Raw genomic sequence first — 19899 nt, 5'->3', positions numbered from 1 at the left:
CTGGGACCAGAGGAGGATTACAGTCTGCAGTAAACTGTCCAAGACATGGCGCTGAAGATTCTGGAAACTGACTCAGTGTTCTTAAAGCCGAAAAGACGTATTCCCTAACCTATCCCTGGGATCATTCCTGAAGAAAAAAAATTGCCTATCAAGGTTCAAGGGGTGAGGTACTTTGCTAATGGCCACTTGCCTCTGTACAGCATGTCCCGTTCAAATGGTAGAAAGAAAATTGCCGAGTCTTGAGTTACCTTCCTGAGCAGCAAGGACCTCTGAGAGGAACTTCAAGCAGTGTTCCTCATCGGGGATTTCAAAGCGGCGCTCTCTGGTCCAGTCCCCCTGAACCCGAATTTTGCAGCCACCTAAGAAGAATGGAAATCCACCCATATATTCTATTCTGTAGCTATGTGGGACCATATTTTCAACTTACCAATTTAATAGGAGAAAGTCCAGATCACAAATATTCCAGACCTCTAATGTAATATCACGGGATTTGGTGAGGTGGTGGTGGTGGGGTGATGCAGAGAGGGAAATCTAAGACGCTGATGAACTGTGCAAATGAGCAGTCCAAGATAGTGCTATGATGCATACAAAAATCATACTTTCTTACATTCTGATATATTGCTCAGATGTCAATGTAAGAACCTCCAAATTCTAGCAGAAGACTAATTCCTCAACCACCATCCTCCCCTCGCCTAGTTGAAATTCCTACCATTTCAAAATCTGAATTATGTAGTAAGAGCCTTGGAAGTGTGAAGGGAATAAAGGAACTAGGGTAGTTTGTTCCCAGGTACAGATTGTACCCAGGCAATTGAATTTACAAACTAATTAAAAAAGAAGAGAATAATGAGACTGGTTTGAATTATTCTGAAAAGAAGCATCTATCCCTCATTTACCTCAAGTGAAAAACGTATGTCTTGAATAAACTCACAAAAGCAATATAATGACCTATGTCCAGGAGTGGTCTGGTTAAAGTACAGCCAATTGGAAAACTGTATAATTAGAAGCCAAGTTATTTAGGACTTCAGCTTCCTCTGTATATAACATAATGTCTCCCCTTTTCTAATGTCCTATAGTTATCATCTGTATCAACTGTCTGGATATGGTGATCTAGGAAACCTACGTACTTGTTTATTTCTTATTTTAACTGATTTATTACATATATTGCTTTCTCACATGGCAACTTGCAGGCAAGAGGCAGGCTGCACATATGGGTTATCCAACACAACACTGCTGATGGTCTTCCGGGGTTGTCTGGGACTGAGGGGCTTCTCAGGATTCAGGACGTTCAAACCTAAGATCAGGAAAGTCCCAGGCAAACCAGGAGGTCACTTTCTTGATAACAGTGACGTCAGACTTCAGAGACAGAAGACATTTAATGACTCTAGAACTGGACTCTTTCACACTTGAAAATTAGAAATGAGAAAATAAAATGAAAACCCTAGTTTCTTGGGGTAGAAATCCACTTCTGAGCCTTTGGATCTTTTTTCCCTTTGCATTTCCTTATGTTTCTATCTTCACAGATTTAGTGATCAGAAAAAATGAGGTAAAAATAGAAAATGAGGGAAAAAGTGAAAAAGAAAGCACCCAAGAGACCAGAGATAAGAAAATTAATGAGGGTGCTGCTGCAAGATGGAGAAAAAAAAGGGGGGCATGAATAAGAACTGTCAATTAGCACAGCCTTGAAGATACAGAGAAAACCTCCTTCAGGGCACAAGGAGTCCTCTCCTTCTCAGATAATTTATATTAAAAAGAGAAGAAAAGAGCAGTTTCTATCTGATAGAACAAGAACACATATTCTCTCTCTCCCATAATCCTTGAAAGATATACTTTAGCAAATATAAAAACTAAACTGACCCATTTAACAAACAGAAGATTCCAGAAACTGCTTACAAAGTAACACTAGATGCTCTCTCAGCATGTTTCATGGGAAAGAGGACAAATCAGCCCCACAACCCAACCTTCTACTCTCCTCCCTTCCAAGCCCCTCTGGCCTCTCTGTGATCAGCAAACACTCCTTTATCTTCAACTTCTCCCCTGAACACTCCCTGCATCTCTCAGTAGCTCTCAAGGATAGCTGCATTAGAATTTACCGGAGGCACTTTCAGAAAATACTGACATTTGGGCCCCCCACCCCATGCCGATAAAACAGAAGCTCTGGGGGTGAACCCCAGGCCCTAGAAGTTTTAAAAGCACTCCCTCAAGTGATTCTAGTGCATCCAGACTGAAAATCAGTCACCTGCAAACTGGCCGGCCCCTGACAGCAGCGCTCCCTGAGTGACCCTCTGAAGTAGAGGCTATTTATAAGTCCCTCACACCCTATGTAATTTAAGACTGGTGTCCTTATTTCTCCTCCTGGCCATCTTCAGACCATGCCTTCTTCTCCTCCCTCAGAAAAACATCCTTTCTCCTTTGAGGCTCACCCATTGGGCTTCCCTTCCTTTCTCCACGAGATCATGTACCATCCTCCCAGAAACTTCTGAATCCAGGATTCATTACCTGACTTAGAAGACTTCCTTTCCTCTCAAACTCCTGTCTTAATTTTGGGTCCCTTCAAAATTAGCACCAGCCAACACTTTTGACTTCCTCATCCAACAACCCTGCCCCTCCATCTCAGCCACCTACCCTCCAGTCCCTGGACCTTTCTTTCATCATAGAAACACCACCACCTCTTAAATCTCTAATTCAAACGTCCCACTCTGAACTGTTACTCCTTCTAGCTTCCTTGCTCCTATGGGAACCTCCAGCCCACTGATCCCTCCGCTTTCTCAGTATCCATTTGCTCCCTCCTGCTTTCACTTCCATTTTTTAAATCAAACAGATGTCATCATTAAATTCTGTTGCAAAAACCCAGAACTGCCTCACCGCTCTGTTCTTCCACAACACCTACCTGGCTAACTTCCAACCCTTACAAATCCAACTAACTGCCTTCTCTGTATTTATGCCTGAGCAACAAGAGGGATTAAACACACACACACACACACACCCCATTATGAACTGATTGCTAACCTCAACTGGGCCCTCTATGATAGGAAGCGATCTAAGTTTCCATAGTCAACTAGTCTCCTGCTACTACCTGGAACAACTATTCACACCTTCTCCTCAACCTTTCTTTTTTTTTAATTTTTGGGAGTCCTTGATTTTTAAAATTTTTTATTTATTTACATATTTATGTATTTATTTATTCATTCATTTTTTAATGGAGGTACTAGGGACTGAACCCAGGACCTTGTGCATGCTAAGCATGCGCTCTACCACCGAGCTATACCCACTGCTTCCATATTTTTCCTCAATCTCTGGATCCCCCTCTTCTCAAGCTCTCTCCTTCCAAGCAGACTGCTTTACCTCATACTGCAGAGAAAACGGAAGCTACACATGGAAACCTACCTGTATTTGTACGCATCTTCTCCTTTCCCCTCTGACACAAGGAGGAAAAGTTTCTTGATCAAAGGCCACCTTCTCCTTGAATTATAACCCCTCTGATTTTCTCAGGAATCCTAACTTCACAATCATTCCCTAGACACCATCCCCGAATATCTTTAGCCTCTCCCTCGCACAGGCTCCCTCCCATCAGCATTAAAATAAACCATGTTCTAAATCCCCCTCATTTAAAAAACAAAAAAAGTTCCTGAACCCCATATCTCCCTCTAACTTGTCCATCTCTATATTCTCCTCCACAGTCAAGCTTTAAAAAGCATACAGTTGCTATTTGCTCCCCTCCCATCTCTCTCCTTAATCCACCCCAATATGACTGTGGCTCCCATCGCCCTTCTGAAATTGCTTTGTTAAGGTCTCCAATAATCTCCATGTCGCTAAATCCAATCGATACTCTTCAGTCATCTTATCAGACCTATCAGCAGAAATCAACAGTTGACCGCTCCTTGACATAATCTCTTCCAAAGGCTTCCATGACACCATAGTCATCTAGTTTGTCTCTCTGTCTTTGGTCACACATTTTTAGTGCCCTTTGAGGTACCTCCTCCTCTATCTGAACTTTAAAAAGTAGAGTTCCTTAGAGTTCAATCCTGAACCTTTTTCTCACTCTGTATCAGCACTGTCCGCAGGACTTTCTGTGATGATGGACATGTTCTCTAACCTCACTGTCCAATATGGTAACTAATGACCACATGTGGCTGATGAGTACTTGAAATGTGACTAGGGCAAATGAGGAACTGATTTTCTAAGTTTGTTCTAATTAATTTAAATAGGCACATGTGACTGTATCTGATAGCACAACTCTATATGTAATCACTTCATCTCTCATAGTTTCAAATACCATCTATGTGCTAGTGACCCTGACCTTACTTCTGAGCTTCAGATGCATACATTCAGCTGCCAATTTATCATCTACACTCGAATGTCTCAAAGAAATCTCAAACTAAACACAGGCAAAAATTGAATTCATGACCACTTCTAAGGAAAACTCACTCCTCCTGCAATGTTCTTATTTCTGCAAATGATACCATCATACACATTCATGCCAGAAACCTGGGATTCATCCTTGACATGTCTCTTCAACTCAGCCCCTATACCCACACTAACTTCTGTTGATTTAACTTCCAAAAACACTTATCAGATCTGTCCACTTCTCTCCATTTCTACTGACACCATACTCTCCAGCTTGAACTGCTAAAACAGCCTCCTAACTGGCTGCCATGCAAATGATGACACCCTGGCATAAAATCCTTCATATTCTTCCAATTTTTTAAATTAAAAAATCCAGATTCCTTATCATGGCTTACAAGATCCTATTAGGTTTGGTCCTAGCCTGTCCTACCTTGGCGCCTAAGCCTTATTTCAGGCACCCTGGCCCTCTTTAACTTCAAACAAAGTGTCAAGCTACTTCCCAATTTGGGGTCTTTACACATGTGGTTCCTTTTACCTGGAATACTCTTCTCTCTCCCATTTTCACCTGTCTCTTACTTATCCCCTCTGGACTCAATTTAAATGTCACTTCTTCAAAGAGGCATTCTCTAAGCACCCTGCCTAATTTAGTTAGCACTCTTATACACTCTCTGTATTTCTCCTTGATAGCATTTATCAAAACAGCCATTATGCGACTGTATCTTATCAGTTTAAAGTCTGTTTCCTGCACTAAGTTTCATGAAGTACCATGACCATATTGTTTTCTGCTATATCCCTAGAGCACAATGCCTGGCACATGAAAGGTATTCATATTTTTATGGAATGCATTAATGGATTATAGGCATCTATGTGATACTAGCACCAAATAGCACAGAAGCAAGAACCAAAGCAGGAGCAGCAACCTTATCTATGTTGTTCTCTACCGATTGTGCAGCACTTAGAGCAGTGCCTGGCAAGTAGAAGGCACTCAACAAACATCTGTTGAACAATGAATCAAAGAGGGTTTAACATTAGGAAACTAGTATAATATAGTCCATCAACAGGTCAAATAAGGAAGACCAATATAACCATCTCTATAAATAATGAAAAGACATTTGATAAAATTCATATACAGTCACGATTTTACAAACCACACAAACTTGAAATAAATGCAGTTACCTAGTATGGTTTTAAAAACTCAATCAAATAAACAGGCAATAATGTCCTCAATAGTGAAGCACCACTTGAGACATTCTCACTGAAATCAGGAGCTAACCATAAATCATTATTGTTATTTAACATTGGTCTCAAAATTCTTGTTGGTGTAATGAGACATGAAGCCAAACTAATAGTTACAGCTGCTAGAAAGGACACAAAAGCATTACCTGCAGATAACCAGGACTGTCTATCAAAACCAAAAAACAAAATGAACAGCCCCCTCAAATCAAAAATAAATTTCTGTGAAGTGGCTGGATAAAAGATAAATATCTAAAACTCAACAGCCTGCTCTGTATACTAGTGATAAGAAATTAGGAGATAAGAGAAAAAAGGTTCCACTGACAGTAGCAGCAAACAAATAAAATCTACCATAAAATACTTAACTCGTAAATGTATGATATATATGAAGAAACTACAAAATGTTACTGAGAGATATAAAGAGAACCTGAACAGGTAGAGATATACCATGTACCTGGACAGTGAGTTAATTTTATAAAGGAGTAAATTTAATAAAATTTGGCACACATCTATGGTGCTATATTAGCCATTAAAATTATGTTTTTAAGTAATTTTAAATTACATGAGAAAAGGTCACAATATAATGTTAAATGAAAATGCAGGATTAAAACCACATATGAGGATTCTAATTATGTAAAAACATAAATAAAAGACTGGAAGGAGATATATAGAAATGTTCATTATAGTAGTGATCACTAGGTTGCAGGAGCATAATTTTAATTTGATACTTTGAACTTTTCTGAATTTTCCAAATTGTACATAATGAAGATGTATTACCTCTATAATTGAAAAAAATTTTTTTAATGTTTAATACCAACATCCAGACAGCAGGAAAATACATAGTTACATTAAAATCAGGCCTTCCTAACAAACCCAAGGTCTCCCTCCGGCAACATACTGTGTGTTCTGAAGGTTTATATACGAAGTCCAAGGATCAAGAGAAAATCTGGTTTCACTGCAAATATTAATAAACAGGTAGAAATAACAAAGGATTTTATTCAAGTGGTTACTTAACTACTTCCCATCTATGATTCAGTAACTTGAACTGCGGATAGAGCAACACATGGCTAACTTCTATGCAGGAGAGGCCAACAAAACGAATGCCATAAATTAGGTGCTTATAAGATAAAAAGGCACAGCTCAGTTTAACTTTTCAGCTTTGGATCAAATACCTATCTCTACACCAAGAACAGGACATTTAGGTATCTTATTTCAGCAGCAACATCAGTCACTGCTGAACCGCTTTTGCTCAAATTTTGCTTTTTTAGTGTTATTTTTGCCTTCTCCTTTTAAAGCATAATAAGACATAGATATTATGCTATTTGCTTTCTTGGATATCTGCAGTAAAAGCCAGAAGCTGGGTTTACTTAGCCTTTCAGTAAACAGCCCTTAAGACTTCCAAAATACGTGACCAAAAGAAAAAAAAATTAAACCCAAACCAGAAAAAGCCTGCTTAAACTGTTCAATACTAAATAATGGTACCAAGGCCAGGGACTGTGTCTAAGCAAAACTATGTATAAACCCACAGCCCCAAGCTGAGGGTCAAGCCCCATTCATCCAAGGTCTCAACTATGAGATAAGGCAACTCATTCGATATAGATTCATGTGATCACTTACTGTTTTCCATAGCAACCACAGAGTAGTCATGGTAGCATTAAAGTGCCCATTTTCTCCTCCCCACGTGAACATAGTACAATTAGATGATAAATGGAGAACAACTTGCACAGAGAATCAGTGATGATTTGCTTCAAACATATAAAAATGAGATGGAAAGAGTGAGAAGGAAGACCACATTCTCTCTGATAAAGAATGCCTTGAGAGGAGGGAAAGATATAGCTCAAGTGGTAGAGCCCATGTTCAGCATGCAAGAGGTCCTGAGTTCAATCCCCAGTACCTCTTCCAAGCAGAAATCAATGAATAAGCCGAATTACCTTCTCCTCAGAAAAAACCAAACAATACAAGAATGCCTTGAGAGGATGAGACTTAAACAAAAGGCCAAAATTATTTTAAGAAAAAAAAATATCCCTGGTAAAAGAGGGACTCTGTAGCCTCCCAAAATAATATAACAAATAAAGGAAAACATTATGATTTAACATGTAAAAATAAAAAGTGGGTGGGGAAAAAAAAAGCTTAAAACATAACAGCAGTTTAAAAAAAAAACTCATAAACCTTATGCGCTTTAAATATTTTCCAGCCCTTCCTACAATATTCAATTCCACAGCAATGACTTAACTGAGACCAACAATACTGGTAGCTCAAAGAAGTTCAGCATTAGAAAAGCAGATGATCAGATTTTCAACTTTTTAAAGATTCTTACCAGCCACCTGTTTTTTTCTTAAGCTTAGGCTAAATGTTTTTGGAAGGCAGTGCTAATATGTATGGCTCCCTTAAGAAAATGGAGAATACAGGAAAAGATGATAAGATAAAAGATATGTAAAAAGGGTATCTTAAATACAGTGGGTATTCAAGTAAGTATTTGTTGAATGAAAATCAACTCCATTCAGAAAGATACTCACTGTTTGAAGCTATGTCAATCAAAAGAGTTTCTTCCGCTTCTGAAGGAAAAGAAAAAAGAACAGGATCAGGGGAGAAAAACCTGTTCATTACAACCAAAAGAAGTAGACAGCTAACCAAATAACTGCCTATCTCAACCACCACTCTTAGATTTTAGAACACATTAAAAAATCCTTTGTTTTTTTGTTTACCAGTTTTTAAAAAGGTTTTTAATAGCACTAGGTTCTAAAGATTGTGAGCAATTCAACTAAAAGAAAAAAGAACTGAACAAGTAACCAAATGGAATGCCTCAAAGCAAATCAAGCAATGACAACAGCAGGGAATATAACATGCTAATCCAAGGGAAGATGAGTTTAATTCCCCTCAACTATAACATACTAATTTAAAATAATCTGACTCTGTCATTTAGATAATTCTTATAAAAAGCCAACAAAGTGACCCCAAAGGCCTAGAGGCCTTTCTGAACTGAAATGTAGTCTCTGAAAATTCCCCAGTGATCTCATTTCTTCCACCGCTGCCCCATACAGAAGCAGAGAAACTTGAAGTTCTTTCTCTTCAGGCTACCATTAACATCTGTGGGTCCAAGGCTTACCACACCCAACAAGGAAGTATAAAATGGGGCAAAGGACAGCCTGCAAGTTCAGAGTTCTCCTTCCTCTCCATGGCTCGCCCGGATTTCCCTCCTCACCTTTAGTGTCTAGGCCCAACCCATCTCTTCCTCTCTGACTTCCCAGGATTTGGCCAACAGCACCTGCTAGACCCTTTCGGCTATTTAAACTCTGGGTACTGACCCCTTAGGATTAGTTTGGATGTACCTTGGCCAGATGGAGCAGTCTCAGCCTTTTCTAGCTGCTTCACAAGCCTGGATTGTACATTTGGCCCCATCATTCAGGCACAACAGAAGCAACTGGTAAGGAACTAGGTTGTCTAATAACAGAGAACAGTCTCAATGCTCTCACTAGCATGATGAATGAAGCAAGCGACAATAGTGCATCAGGACATAGGTATTATATGTCCACCACTGCTCTTCAGTAACTTTAATTCTTTAAAATCTAAGCACTTACAGACTTTTCAAAATAGATGTACAGGTCAGGAAACAAAAAGGATGTGAAAACTTGAGGAGGTCACTGTTTCTTTTGTTGTGAGGAACTACTGTGTGCACGCACACATATTTTCCTAGTTTCCAATCTAACCATCTCCCATCTATTTCTTATTAAAAACAATACTAAGAGAAACAGGGTAAAAGAAACTCTAGAAGCAACACAAAAAGATACAGATTTAATAGGATACTAAAGCCATGTTCTTTGGCTTTTCTCCTCCTTAAAGAGCTGAGGAGGTAACAAAGGGCACTACACCATGAAAAGTGAGGTCAGCACAGTGACTTACTACCACGTGCAGGTGACCCGTTCAGTATGTCTCTCACAGGGCAGGTTAAATGGCTAAATAAAAGACTTATTCGTCTATACAATGTGGATGTTATTTCTGTGGGATTTTTGATTCTTAATACATGCTCTCTTAAAAAGTCATGCTCACTTAGTATTTCTACTTACAGGAATAAATCCTAAGGAAATAAGAGACGTGCAGGAAGTTTTATTACTTATTTATCCTAACAAAAAATAACCCAAATGTCAAATACAGGGAATAATTATGTTATAGACCATTAAATGGAATAGTATACAGCTATTAACAGCATGGAAAAAGCATACATAACATGATGGCATGTGGAATGGACAAAAAACTATATACAGTATGAGTCCCACTCACCCTGAAAGTTACATGTGTAGAAAGAAGAGAAATGTTAGATATTTATCTCCAAAGAATGTGAATTTACTCATTTTCTTTATACTTTTCTGTTCTTACCAAACTTTTTACAGTATACATGTTACTTTCATGATCATAAAAGTTGAATGTAGTTTAAGAAAAGAATTCACACAAGGTAGGATTCGAGTTTTCTGAGAAGCTACGGCTGATACAGAATGCCTATTTGATGAAGCCAACAGACCTCCCAGAAACATAATGCATTTTTTCTCTAATCATCAATTTCCTTTCTGGAGCAACGTGAGATGACAGAAGCAACACATCCCACACAAACCTCCCAATTTTTGAGTCTCTTTGTAGCAGATGAAACAACAGATTTTCTGTTCTCTTTCCCCAAATTTGAGGGCAGGAAGCCAAATATTTCCTCCCCACAGTCGATTTGCTTATGAGTCACCAATGTCAAGGTTTGAGAATCAGCACAATTAAGTGTAAGGTATTACAATGTTTTAATTTCAAATAGTGTGGGGGGAAGTGCTGAATGCGTGTGAATCCAAGTGACCTTGATACTTTACAATGAGCAGTGTATCACTTAAACCCAAGAATGTGATTTAAATCCACATACAGGTCCATCAGCAATAAAGGTCTACCTACATAGATAACAGACTACATACATCTCTAACCCCAGCCAGGGGTGTAGGTGAGAATATGTATCTTTCAATATAGTCCTTCAGCACTTTTAGACGAAGCATTTATCATCTTTTCAATGGTAGATAAGTAATGCTATCTTTCTACATAAAGAGTAATACATTTCATTTTATGTGCAGTGACAAATTTCAATATATATTACACAATGCAATAATGACCAAGGGAAAACATTATAAAGCTAGCTAAGCAATTAAAGTTAGTACCTTGAACACATCTAAAGTGGCTATTTATAGGAATGATATCTTGAACATGTTGTTCCTTCTTGTGCAACCGGATTATTAGCCTAGGAAACAGAAGAATGCATCAACGAAGAGCTACTGAAAAACTCAAACATTTAACAATAAAATATATTGCTGTGCTGTTATACAAATCTAGTCTGTATTTATTAGACTTGCTGTATCTTGTTCCCTGAATCTGAGCATCATGATAGCTACATATTGCTCTAGGTCTAAAAGGATATTAGCGGTAATCAATATCTGAATGCCCACACTGTTTCATGCTATCAAGGACATAAAATAGTCTATGTCTTAAAAACAGTTTACCATTTTAAGAGCGTGAATTACAGTGCACGCACCTTCAGAGCATGCATACCAGAGGGAAGAACTAATAGCCAGGTGTGAAGTCCACCAGGGCAAGGACTATGGCTGTCTTTCCACCACAGTATTTCCAACACCAAGCACTGTGCCTGGCACATCGCAGTCATTCAAGTTCGTTGAATAAATGAATTAGAAATTTCATTAATTGGCTTTCTGATTATATTCCCATGGTTTTTACCAAAGAATGATTCTATCTCTTCAAATAAGTATATAGGTTCATGGAGAAGTAAGAGAAGGTGCCCAGCCAGCTGGATCAGTCAAAATAATCCCAGTGACCAATAAGGCCGTAGATATCACAACCAGATTGCCTTTATATTCCTTGTGTTTTAACCCTGATTTCCAATTTCATGTTGGTATTTCTAAGTAAACATGACTGAACTTGGCCCCCCAGTACCAAATGCAAGACTTCTATATTCCTATGTGCTCCTGAAATACTAATTTTCTTTCTTTAACATTTTTTATTGATTTATAATCATTTTACAATGTGTCAAATTCCAGTGTAGAGCACAATTTTTCAGTTATACATGAACATACATATATTCATTGTCACATTTTTTTTCTCTGTGAGCTACCGTAAGATCTTGTGTATATTTCCCTGTGCTTTACAGTATAATCTTGCTTATCTATTCTACAAATTTAAAATCCCGTCTATCCCTTTCCTGAAATACTAATTTTCATTTACTACTTGTCCTTAGTGGCCCAGAATCAAGGTATAACCTACTGGTAAATGGCCATTCTGAACATCTCCTAGTTTTCCCCAAGTCATTCGTCAGGTGGGTCTTTTTGCCAGGAACACACTTCTCTTCTTCCCGAGACCTAGCTCAAATATTACTTCCTCTGTGAAGCCCCTCCCGATACCCCCAAGCAGAACTAGGGGCCTCATGCCCTTTGCTTGCCCCTCAAATAGAGCACTTAAACACACTCCATTATAGTTACATTTATTTCCCTCACTGATTTGACCTCCTTGAAAGCAAAGACTTTATCCTATACAGTTGTGTCTCCTGTCTAATAGATGCTCAATAAATATTGGTTGAATAAACAAACTTCAGCTATAAACAGAGATGAATTTCTAAATGTACTTGTTCAACTTCTGATGTTAAAAATGTAATTGCTTTGAAGGGTTTGAATTCTATTTTGTTGTCTTTTGGGGGCTTGTTGTTTTAGCTTTTTGAATTTCCTTTCAAGGAGATAACATGGGGAAAGGAACTGCTTAGACAAAATTAAGGGAAATAAACGTATTAATGCTGTCTTTCTGCTCTGATCCGGCTTGTCTACTGTGCAGGGGTTTATACTGTAAGGTGACTAGAGGAATAAAGGGCAGGCCCTTTTCAGCCTGCAAAGTTCATGAGTCGAGCAGAGTCCTATAAACCCAGATGGAGACCAGAAACTAGACAAGGCTGACAAAGCAAGGGTCAAGGAGGAAGAGCTTATTTTCAGGCAAATGAACACAAACCAATATAATCTCCAAGTAACATAGACTAGAAATGGTGTTAAACATTAGCAGGAAAGCTTCAACTGGACTTCACTGTGATTGTTAAAAACCATCACAAAACAGACAACAGACAGACCTTGACGGTATTACGTTAAGTGAAATAAGTCAGACAAAGACAAATGATCTCACTTATGGGTGAAATCTAAAAACAAAAACCAAAAAAACTGAATTCACAGAGAACAGATTGGTAGTTGTCAGAGGCAGGGGGTGAGAAGTGGGTCAAATGGTTAAGGGGGTCAAAAGGTATAAACATCCAGCTATGAAACACATGTCATGGGGATGTAAAGTAGAGCATGATGACTATAGTTAATAATAGTGTATTGTGTACCTGAAAGTTGCTAAGAGAGCAAATCTTAAAAGTTCTCATCACAAGAAAAAAAACTGTTAACTATGTGTGGTGATGAATGTTAACAAGACGAACTGTGGCGATCATTTTACAATATATACAAATATCAAATCATTATGTTGTTCACCTGAAACTAATATACTGTTATATCTCAATTTAAAAAAAGAAGTGCAAACTTCCCCCAAAAATCCATCACCAAACAAAGATAAACTGGGAATTTAAGTCAATTCCACAAATATTTAACATCTACTATGTGTTAGTCACTAAATAAATTATAGCAAGAGAGTAGAGCTAGAAATAAACATAAAAATTCTACTTAGGTGTAATCATTCCTAACAACACAGAAAGATGAAAAATAATAGGTACATGGCAAAACAACAGAAATCAGAATTTGGTAGTTGGAAACAGAAAAGAGTAACAAATTGTTAATGCAGACTCAGCACCATCCCTAGGAAATACTTTGATTTGTTCAAGGAAGGTTAAAGATGAAACAATAGGTTGCCTCATAATCCATTTGCCTTGAAAATATGAGTGTCAGTGTTTGATTCCTTGCGTGCCAAAAAAGTTAGTCTCTAAAGTAAATTTCTCCTACTGTTGATAGCAGGAACTACAGGACTAAAGATTACAATTGGCTCCAAGTTCTAGGATCAAAAAGGCCCAAAGTAAAAAAAAAAAAAGTTCTGGACACCCAAGTCAGAGAAGACACCCACAGGACAAGAACTTAAGGACGATGGATGAGATGACTGTATTAGATGTCTCCAATATATAATTTCAAAAGAGGCTTCTCAGTGTAATTCTGAGATATATTACAGGGATTCAAATTTCAGCTATGCTACTTCCCAACTGTGAACAAGTGACTTAACCTCTCTGCGCCTCAATTTCTCTATCTGGAAAAGGGGAATGATGATGATAATACTATGAATTCGCAGTAACCTTCACATGAAGGTTAAATGAACTAATTCATGAAAGTGCTCAGATGAGTACCCGGCGCATACCAAGCCACTGAGTGTTAGCTGTGCGATGCTCATAGCTTATATACAACTGGAACACAGAATTTGATTTCTCTACAGGGAAGACACAAATAGTCAGGAGAGCTACCACTGCAAGTTTCAAAATTCTTCTAGAACAAGAGATCAGATAGAATGAGGCACTTATCTCAAGGCCAGCTGCTCACTCCCTTATCAGCTGAAGAGAGTTCCAAATCTACTGAAACAAGGGACCAGATCCTGGGCTGTGGTCATCTCAACAATGTAGCTATTTTATTTAATCTTCCTAATTTTGTTTTTAAGAAGAGGAAACCGATTTGTCCAAGGCTCAAATCTTCCCACCCTATTCTTGCCTTTGAAAGTGGCAGTTGTGTTTCACTTTTCAATTCACTTTTCTGTTGAATTTACTTTTTATTAAACTCGTCTTTCGGGGTTTGCTGAAATCTGGGAAAAATAAAATGAATTTATCACATCAACAGAACTGACCAAGCAGCACCTAGGGAAGAGCTACTTCATAGAACCAGCTGACGTCCAGTTAGAGTGGCACCAAGAGTCTCAGAAAAGGGCAGGCTAGGCCAGTGGGAATTTCTTCTATGTAAATTGGACAGCATAGATACAGACTGAGTCTGGACAATCTAAAACCAGAACTGAGAAAAACTCTACTTTTAGGCAGAATCCAATGTTGGGAGATGGCAGGTTTTAAGTGATCAACAATTTTTAAAGTCTGATGTCAAGAAACCAGTGAACTAAGGGAGATGGCAAGGGCACACAGGGACAGGGACTTGTGATATGTGATGGTCACCAGGGATTCTTTTAAGATGAGGGATTAGTGGCAAGGGAGTAAGATCAGCAGCTGAAGTGATGGCTTCTCAAAATCTTTTGATCAGTCAACAGGCTTTACTGAGCTCCTATGTGCAAGGCAGAATGGAAGGTAACCCAAGCGTCGTCTACATTTCTACGCATTTCATTACTTTTTCTAACAGTCAAGCCAATAAGGGAGGCAGTTACTGGCCTACACAAAATCATTACTGAATTAATGAATATGCCTTCAAGCAAATGGAATAAGGGGGTGGGGAGACTGGAGGAACCAGTTGAATGAGGTTAAGAAAAGGCACTTCTGTAAGGTTAACAATGAAGCGTTTCTATGGTACTTTTACTTTATGTAAACCACTTTCACATTTATTAGTCTCCCAGTTAAAACTCCAAAGGCTATAAGGTAAGGCAGTTACTGTTTTTATTTAACTGATGAGGACACTAAGGCCCAGAGAGCTTTATTGCAAGATTACACAACACATGTCAGTTGCAGGGGCAGGAACCAAAAACCCAGGCTTCCTGCTTCCCCGCCCATTGAGTCCTTCCACTGAGCCACACGGCCAGAAGCAATCAATCTACCAGTTTGGAAGTTGGGGACAAAGCCCGCTGGTTAGAGCACTGGCACTTCACACCTGAGCCCGAACCTGTTGCCTGCGAGGCCTCAGTGGGAGGAGGATGGGTGGCTGGTCGCGGTTTGGGGTTGGGAGGTAATGGCAGGCTCCCCTCCTCTGTGGGTATCAGGTGGTTACTTACTCATATTGCCCGTTCCTCTGGACTAGGGTCAGGGCGCAGGGCTCCCGGAGAGGACCCTTCATCTCCATACCCTCGATAGTATGCGGGCGCCAGTCAAGGGTCTCCTCTAGGAGCGCGGCGTAAGGAGGCCCCCGCCACTCTGCCCACCCTCCGTCCCCGGCGTCCGAGGCATCAGCTCCCGCGTCGGCCCCCCTCCCCCGCTCGGCTCGGCCTAGAGGCCTGACCGCCCCCCACCCCGCCCCTCCGCCGCGCTCCGCAGTCCCGCGGACCCCCGCCCCCGCCCTGCGCGGCCTCCCCTCCCCCTTCTCTCAGGCGGATACGGCAAGGGGCTGGGCTCCGACCGGGAGCCGCGGCTCCATCCCGGCGGCTTCCAGGCTCAGCGGGGCTGCGGACTGCGGGCGGATCCGACGACACTGCCTCCCGCGTCCTCACACCCCCTCGCCTCGGCTGCGCGTCTTTCGGGTAACGGCTCCGTGCCGGGCGCCGGGCGCCGGGAGCCGGAGCCGGGAGCCGGGAGCCGGGAGCCGAGAGCCGAGAGCCGGGAGCCGGGAACCGGGAGCCTGACCCGAGAGAGAGCGGCGCCTCCCGCCCCCGCCAGTTTTCCAGGCCGCCGCAGATTCCGCCCCCTGCGGCCAACCTGCGGAACTGCAGGGAGAGACCCGACGGACCGGGGGCGTTACCACCACGTCCAGCAAGTAATACGTTTTCAGTGCGGCCTGTGACACTAGAATTGTTCTGGGGACTTTGAAGATTGCCATGGAAACAAAGCAGTCATACCTATGCGGGAACTCAAAAGTGTTGGGGCTAGTAGGACCCACGTCATCCATTCAAAAAATCCTTATTATGGTTAATCGAATGCACCGTGCTGGCTACCTCTCCGATGTGCCCCCCTCCTTCCTTCCATCCCATAAATTGGAAAAATCCCCAAAGCTCAAACCTTTGCTCTTTCTTTGGCCCTCTCAAGGTCACCTCTAAGCAAGCAAAGGCCATATATATCCCTGGCCCAGATCCCTTGCCTAATATAACCCATTGTTACCCCAGCACTGAATGACAAGACTAACTCATCGTTATTTCATACAGCGACCCAGGCTTGAAACTTCAAAGCCATATACTTCCTTCCTCTCTTCTAACTTCTCTGTATCCAATCAGCCAACATGCCTTGTTAATATCTTCTTTGGAATGACTTTTAGATTCCTTGTTTTCTCGCCATTTGCACTGCCATCACTTTACTGTAAGCCCTTGTGATATCTCCTTTGACCATTTTACTCTCTTGACAGTCATAAGAATATTCTTCCCAGAGTAATGTTTCAGTTGCGTTTCATTTGCTCAAGAATCTACAATGGACTATATATCAAGACTGATTTTAAAGCTATAGTAATTAAGACAGTGTGGTATGCAGGTAAACAAACCAATAGAACCAAACTGATCCATATGTGTATGGAAAGTTGGTTTGCAGCATATGTGACATTTCAAATCAGTGGGGGAAAATGGATTATCTACTAAATGGTGCTGGGACTATTGATAATCCATGTGGAAAATTATACAATTAGATCCCTACCTCACACCATAGAGAAAAAAATAATTTCAGGTTGATTAAAGATGTAAGTGTGAAAAGCAAATCTTGACAATTTTCAGAAGAAAATAGCAGAATATCATTATGACTTTGGAATAGGGAATGAGAATGATTACTTAAGACACTAAAAAGCAAAAACAATAAGGGAATTGATTGACACAATTAACCACATTAAATTTCAAAATACATGCACTTCAAGACAACTTAAAGAAGTTGAAAGACAAGCCACAGACTGCTAGAAGTTATTTTCAATGCATATAACTGACATGGGCTAATTTGAGGTTCTACACATCTAACTGTCATCACCTTTGTGATTTCCTCTCTCACCACTCTCTCCAACCCACTCTGCTTAATCCCACTGCTTGTTGCTATTCCTATGACTTTCCAGGCACACTCTTGCCTCAGGGCCTTTGCACATGCTGCTCACTCTGCCTGCACTCTCACCTCCTTCAGGTCTTTGCTCAAATGACACTTTCTCAGTGAGGTCTTCCTAGACAATTTTCTTAAAATTGCAGTTCAGCAATCTCCTTTCCCACTCCCATATGCACATTCTCCCTATCCCTCCTCCCTGCTAATTTTTCTCCAGAGGATTTATCACTTGCCATTATTCTATTTATTTTACTTATTGATTTTGTTTCTTGTTTACCATCCCCCACTAGAATGTAAGTTCTGTGAGGGCAGGGATTTTTGTCTGTTTGGTTCATTCCTGCATTCCCAGTGCCTAGAACCATTCCTGGAAGAGTAGATGCTGGAAAAATATTGATTAAGTGAATGAATGAATGAATGAATGAATGAATTCATATCCAGAATGTATAAGAACCCCTTCAAATCAGTGAGAAAAAAAGAAGCCTAGTAGAAAAACTGACAAAATATATAAATAAGCAATTCATAGTCAAAGAAACTCAAATGGCCCATAAAGACACGAAAGGATGCTTTACTTCATTACTATTCATGAAAATTGAAAATTAAAACCATGGGATACTATTACACATGGTTTGACAAACACTTAAAAATTCAGACAACGCCAAGTGTTGTTGAGAATGTAGAACAGATAGAACTCTGATCACTGCTAGAAGGAGTATAGATTGGAAGCACTGCTAGGAAGAGCAATTTGACATTGCACAAGAAAGTTGTATAGGTAATACCCAGAAATTCCATTTCTAGCTACAGACCGGGGCAAAATTCTAACCTTTGTGCATGAGGACACATGTAAAAGAATGTTCATTGCAGCATTATTGTTAATCTAAAAAAATGGAAGCAAATTAAATGTCCATCAGTAGGTGAATGAATAAATAAATCATGGTGTTCATGAAGTTGAATACTATTTTGAAATTACAATGAATAACTCAAGTTATATGTATAAACAGAGTTAAAACTCAAAATATAATGTTGAGCTTAAAGAGAAAATTATAAAACATGCACAGTAGACCCTTTAAATAAAGTCTGAAAATATTATATGTTGCTTATGGTTACATAGATATAATAGTAATAATATATAAAACCTGAAAGAGCATGATCATCACCAAATCCAAGAGGACGGAGACTGGGGAAGGTCATACAGGGAGTATCAATTCCATCTGTAATATTTATTTCTTTAAACACAATTGAAAGTTGATGTGGCCAGACTTGATAGATCTGAGTGGAGGGTACAGATATTGGTAATGTCATTCCATGTGCTTTCCTGCATTTGTTTGATTGATTGAAAATGTTTGCAATCAATGAAAATGAAAAATAAATAATATGGGAAAAAAATAAAGAAAAATAAAGATAAAGAAAGAAAGAAAGAAACACAAAGAAATAATAAGAGCCACATCAAATGCTGAAAACAGGACAAGGAAAATGAGGACTGAGAGACTTTCTCTGGATGTGTCAGGAGCCCACTGGAGACCACGAAATCCATGGTTTCAATAAATGGTATAAGTAGGAACAAGATTACAGGGAATTGAGGTGAGATTGTATACTAAGGACATGGAGAAGAGAGACCATGTTTTGAAGAAGTTTGGAAATAAAAAGGAGCGAAATACAATTTTAATTACATTAGTTAGAAGGATTAAATGGAAATGTATGACAAAACCTGAAGCCACTTTAAAGCAAAGAAGGAGTCAAGGAAGAGGAGGACATTTAAGACACTATAAGAGGGAGGCAGAAAGGTTGCAAGAAAAATCCGTTGGTGATTGGAAAAGACAAGGATCCAAGATGCAGATAGAGGAATCAAACTTAGAGAAGAGGAGAGATATTTCTTCCTCCAAGGCTACAGTTTCCCCAGCACCTAGAACAGCGCCCAGCAGATAGTGATGGACTCAAATATTTGTTGTAAAGAATAAGAGGTTATGAAGAAATGGAACTATATTAAGGTGAGGACACTAAAAACTGTGGTTTCTCACAAGGGAGATGATGATTTTTTTTAAAGTAGTAAGTGCATATTTTATTACCAATGACAACAATAATAATCCTGGCGCCTAAGATTGAACACTCATGTGACAGACACACTCCTCATGGCTTCAAGTACATTCATTTATTCTCACTAAATCCCCGTAAAGTAGTAATATGATACCATTTTAACAATGAGAAAACAGACTCAGAAAGGTTTAGCAACTTGCCTATTAGCTAGTAAATGGCAGAATCAGGATTCAAACTCAGGTTTGTCTGACTCCAGTGCCCAAATTTTCAAATAACACAGTATGCCATTCATTCAATACTAACCATCATAACAGTAAGTATTTTAGTTAGAACCCACTATGCGCCAGGCACTATGGTAACTGCTCTACCTGAATGATCACATTTTA

The 19899-nt window shown here is 39.6% G+C and overlaps 1 protein-coding gene across 2 annotated transcripts in view; it reads right to left on the bottom strand.

Annotated features, from left to right (window-relative positions):
* Window positions 1-16042, bottom strand: part of OCRL (OCRL inositol polyphosphate-5-phosphatase) — a 46030-nt gene extending 29988 nt beyond the window's left edge. For both annotated transcript variants that reach the window (XM_031671354.2, XM_072955754.1), the window contains exons 1-5: window positions 15861-16042; window positions 15541-15611; window positions 10758-10837; window positions 8094-8132; window positions 249-359 (exon numbers count right to left, since the gene is read on the bottom strand). In XM_031671354.2, coding sequence (XP_031527214.1) covers window positions 249-359; window positions 8094-8132; window positions 10758-10837; window positions 15541-15611; window positions 15861-15899 — 340 coding nt within the window. In that variant the 5' untranslated portion in view covers window positions 15900-16042. The remainder of the gene's footprint in view (window positions 1-248; window positions 360-8093; window positions 8133-10757; window positions 10838-15540; window positions 15612-15860) is intronic.
* Window positions 16043-19899: the final 3857 nt, after the last annotated feature.

The sequence above is a fragment of the Vicugna pacos genome, chromosome X, assembly GCF_048564905.1.
Source record: "Vicugna pacos chromosome X, VicPac4, whole genome shotgun sequence".
Classification (NCBI taxonomy): Eukaryota; Metazoa; Chordata; class Mammalia; order Artiodactyla; family Camelidae; genus Vicugna; species Vicugna pacos.
Note: the sequence above shows the minus strand (reverse complement) of the source record. Positions and strands in the feature narration are given on the sequence as shown.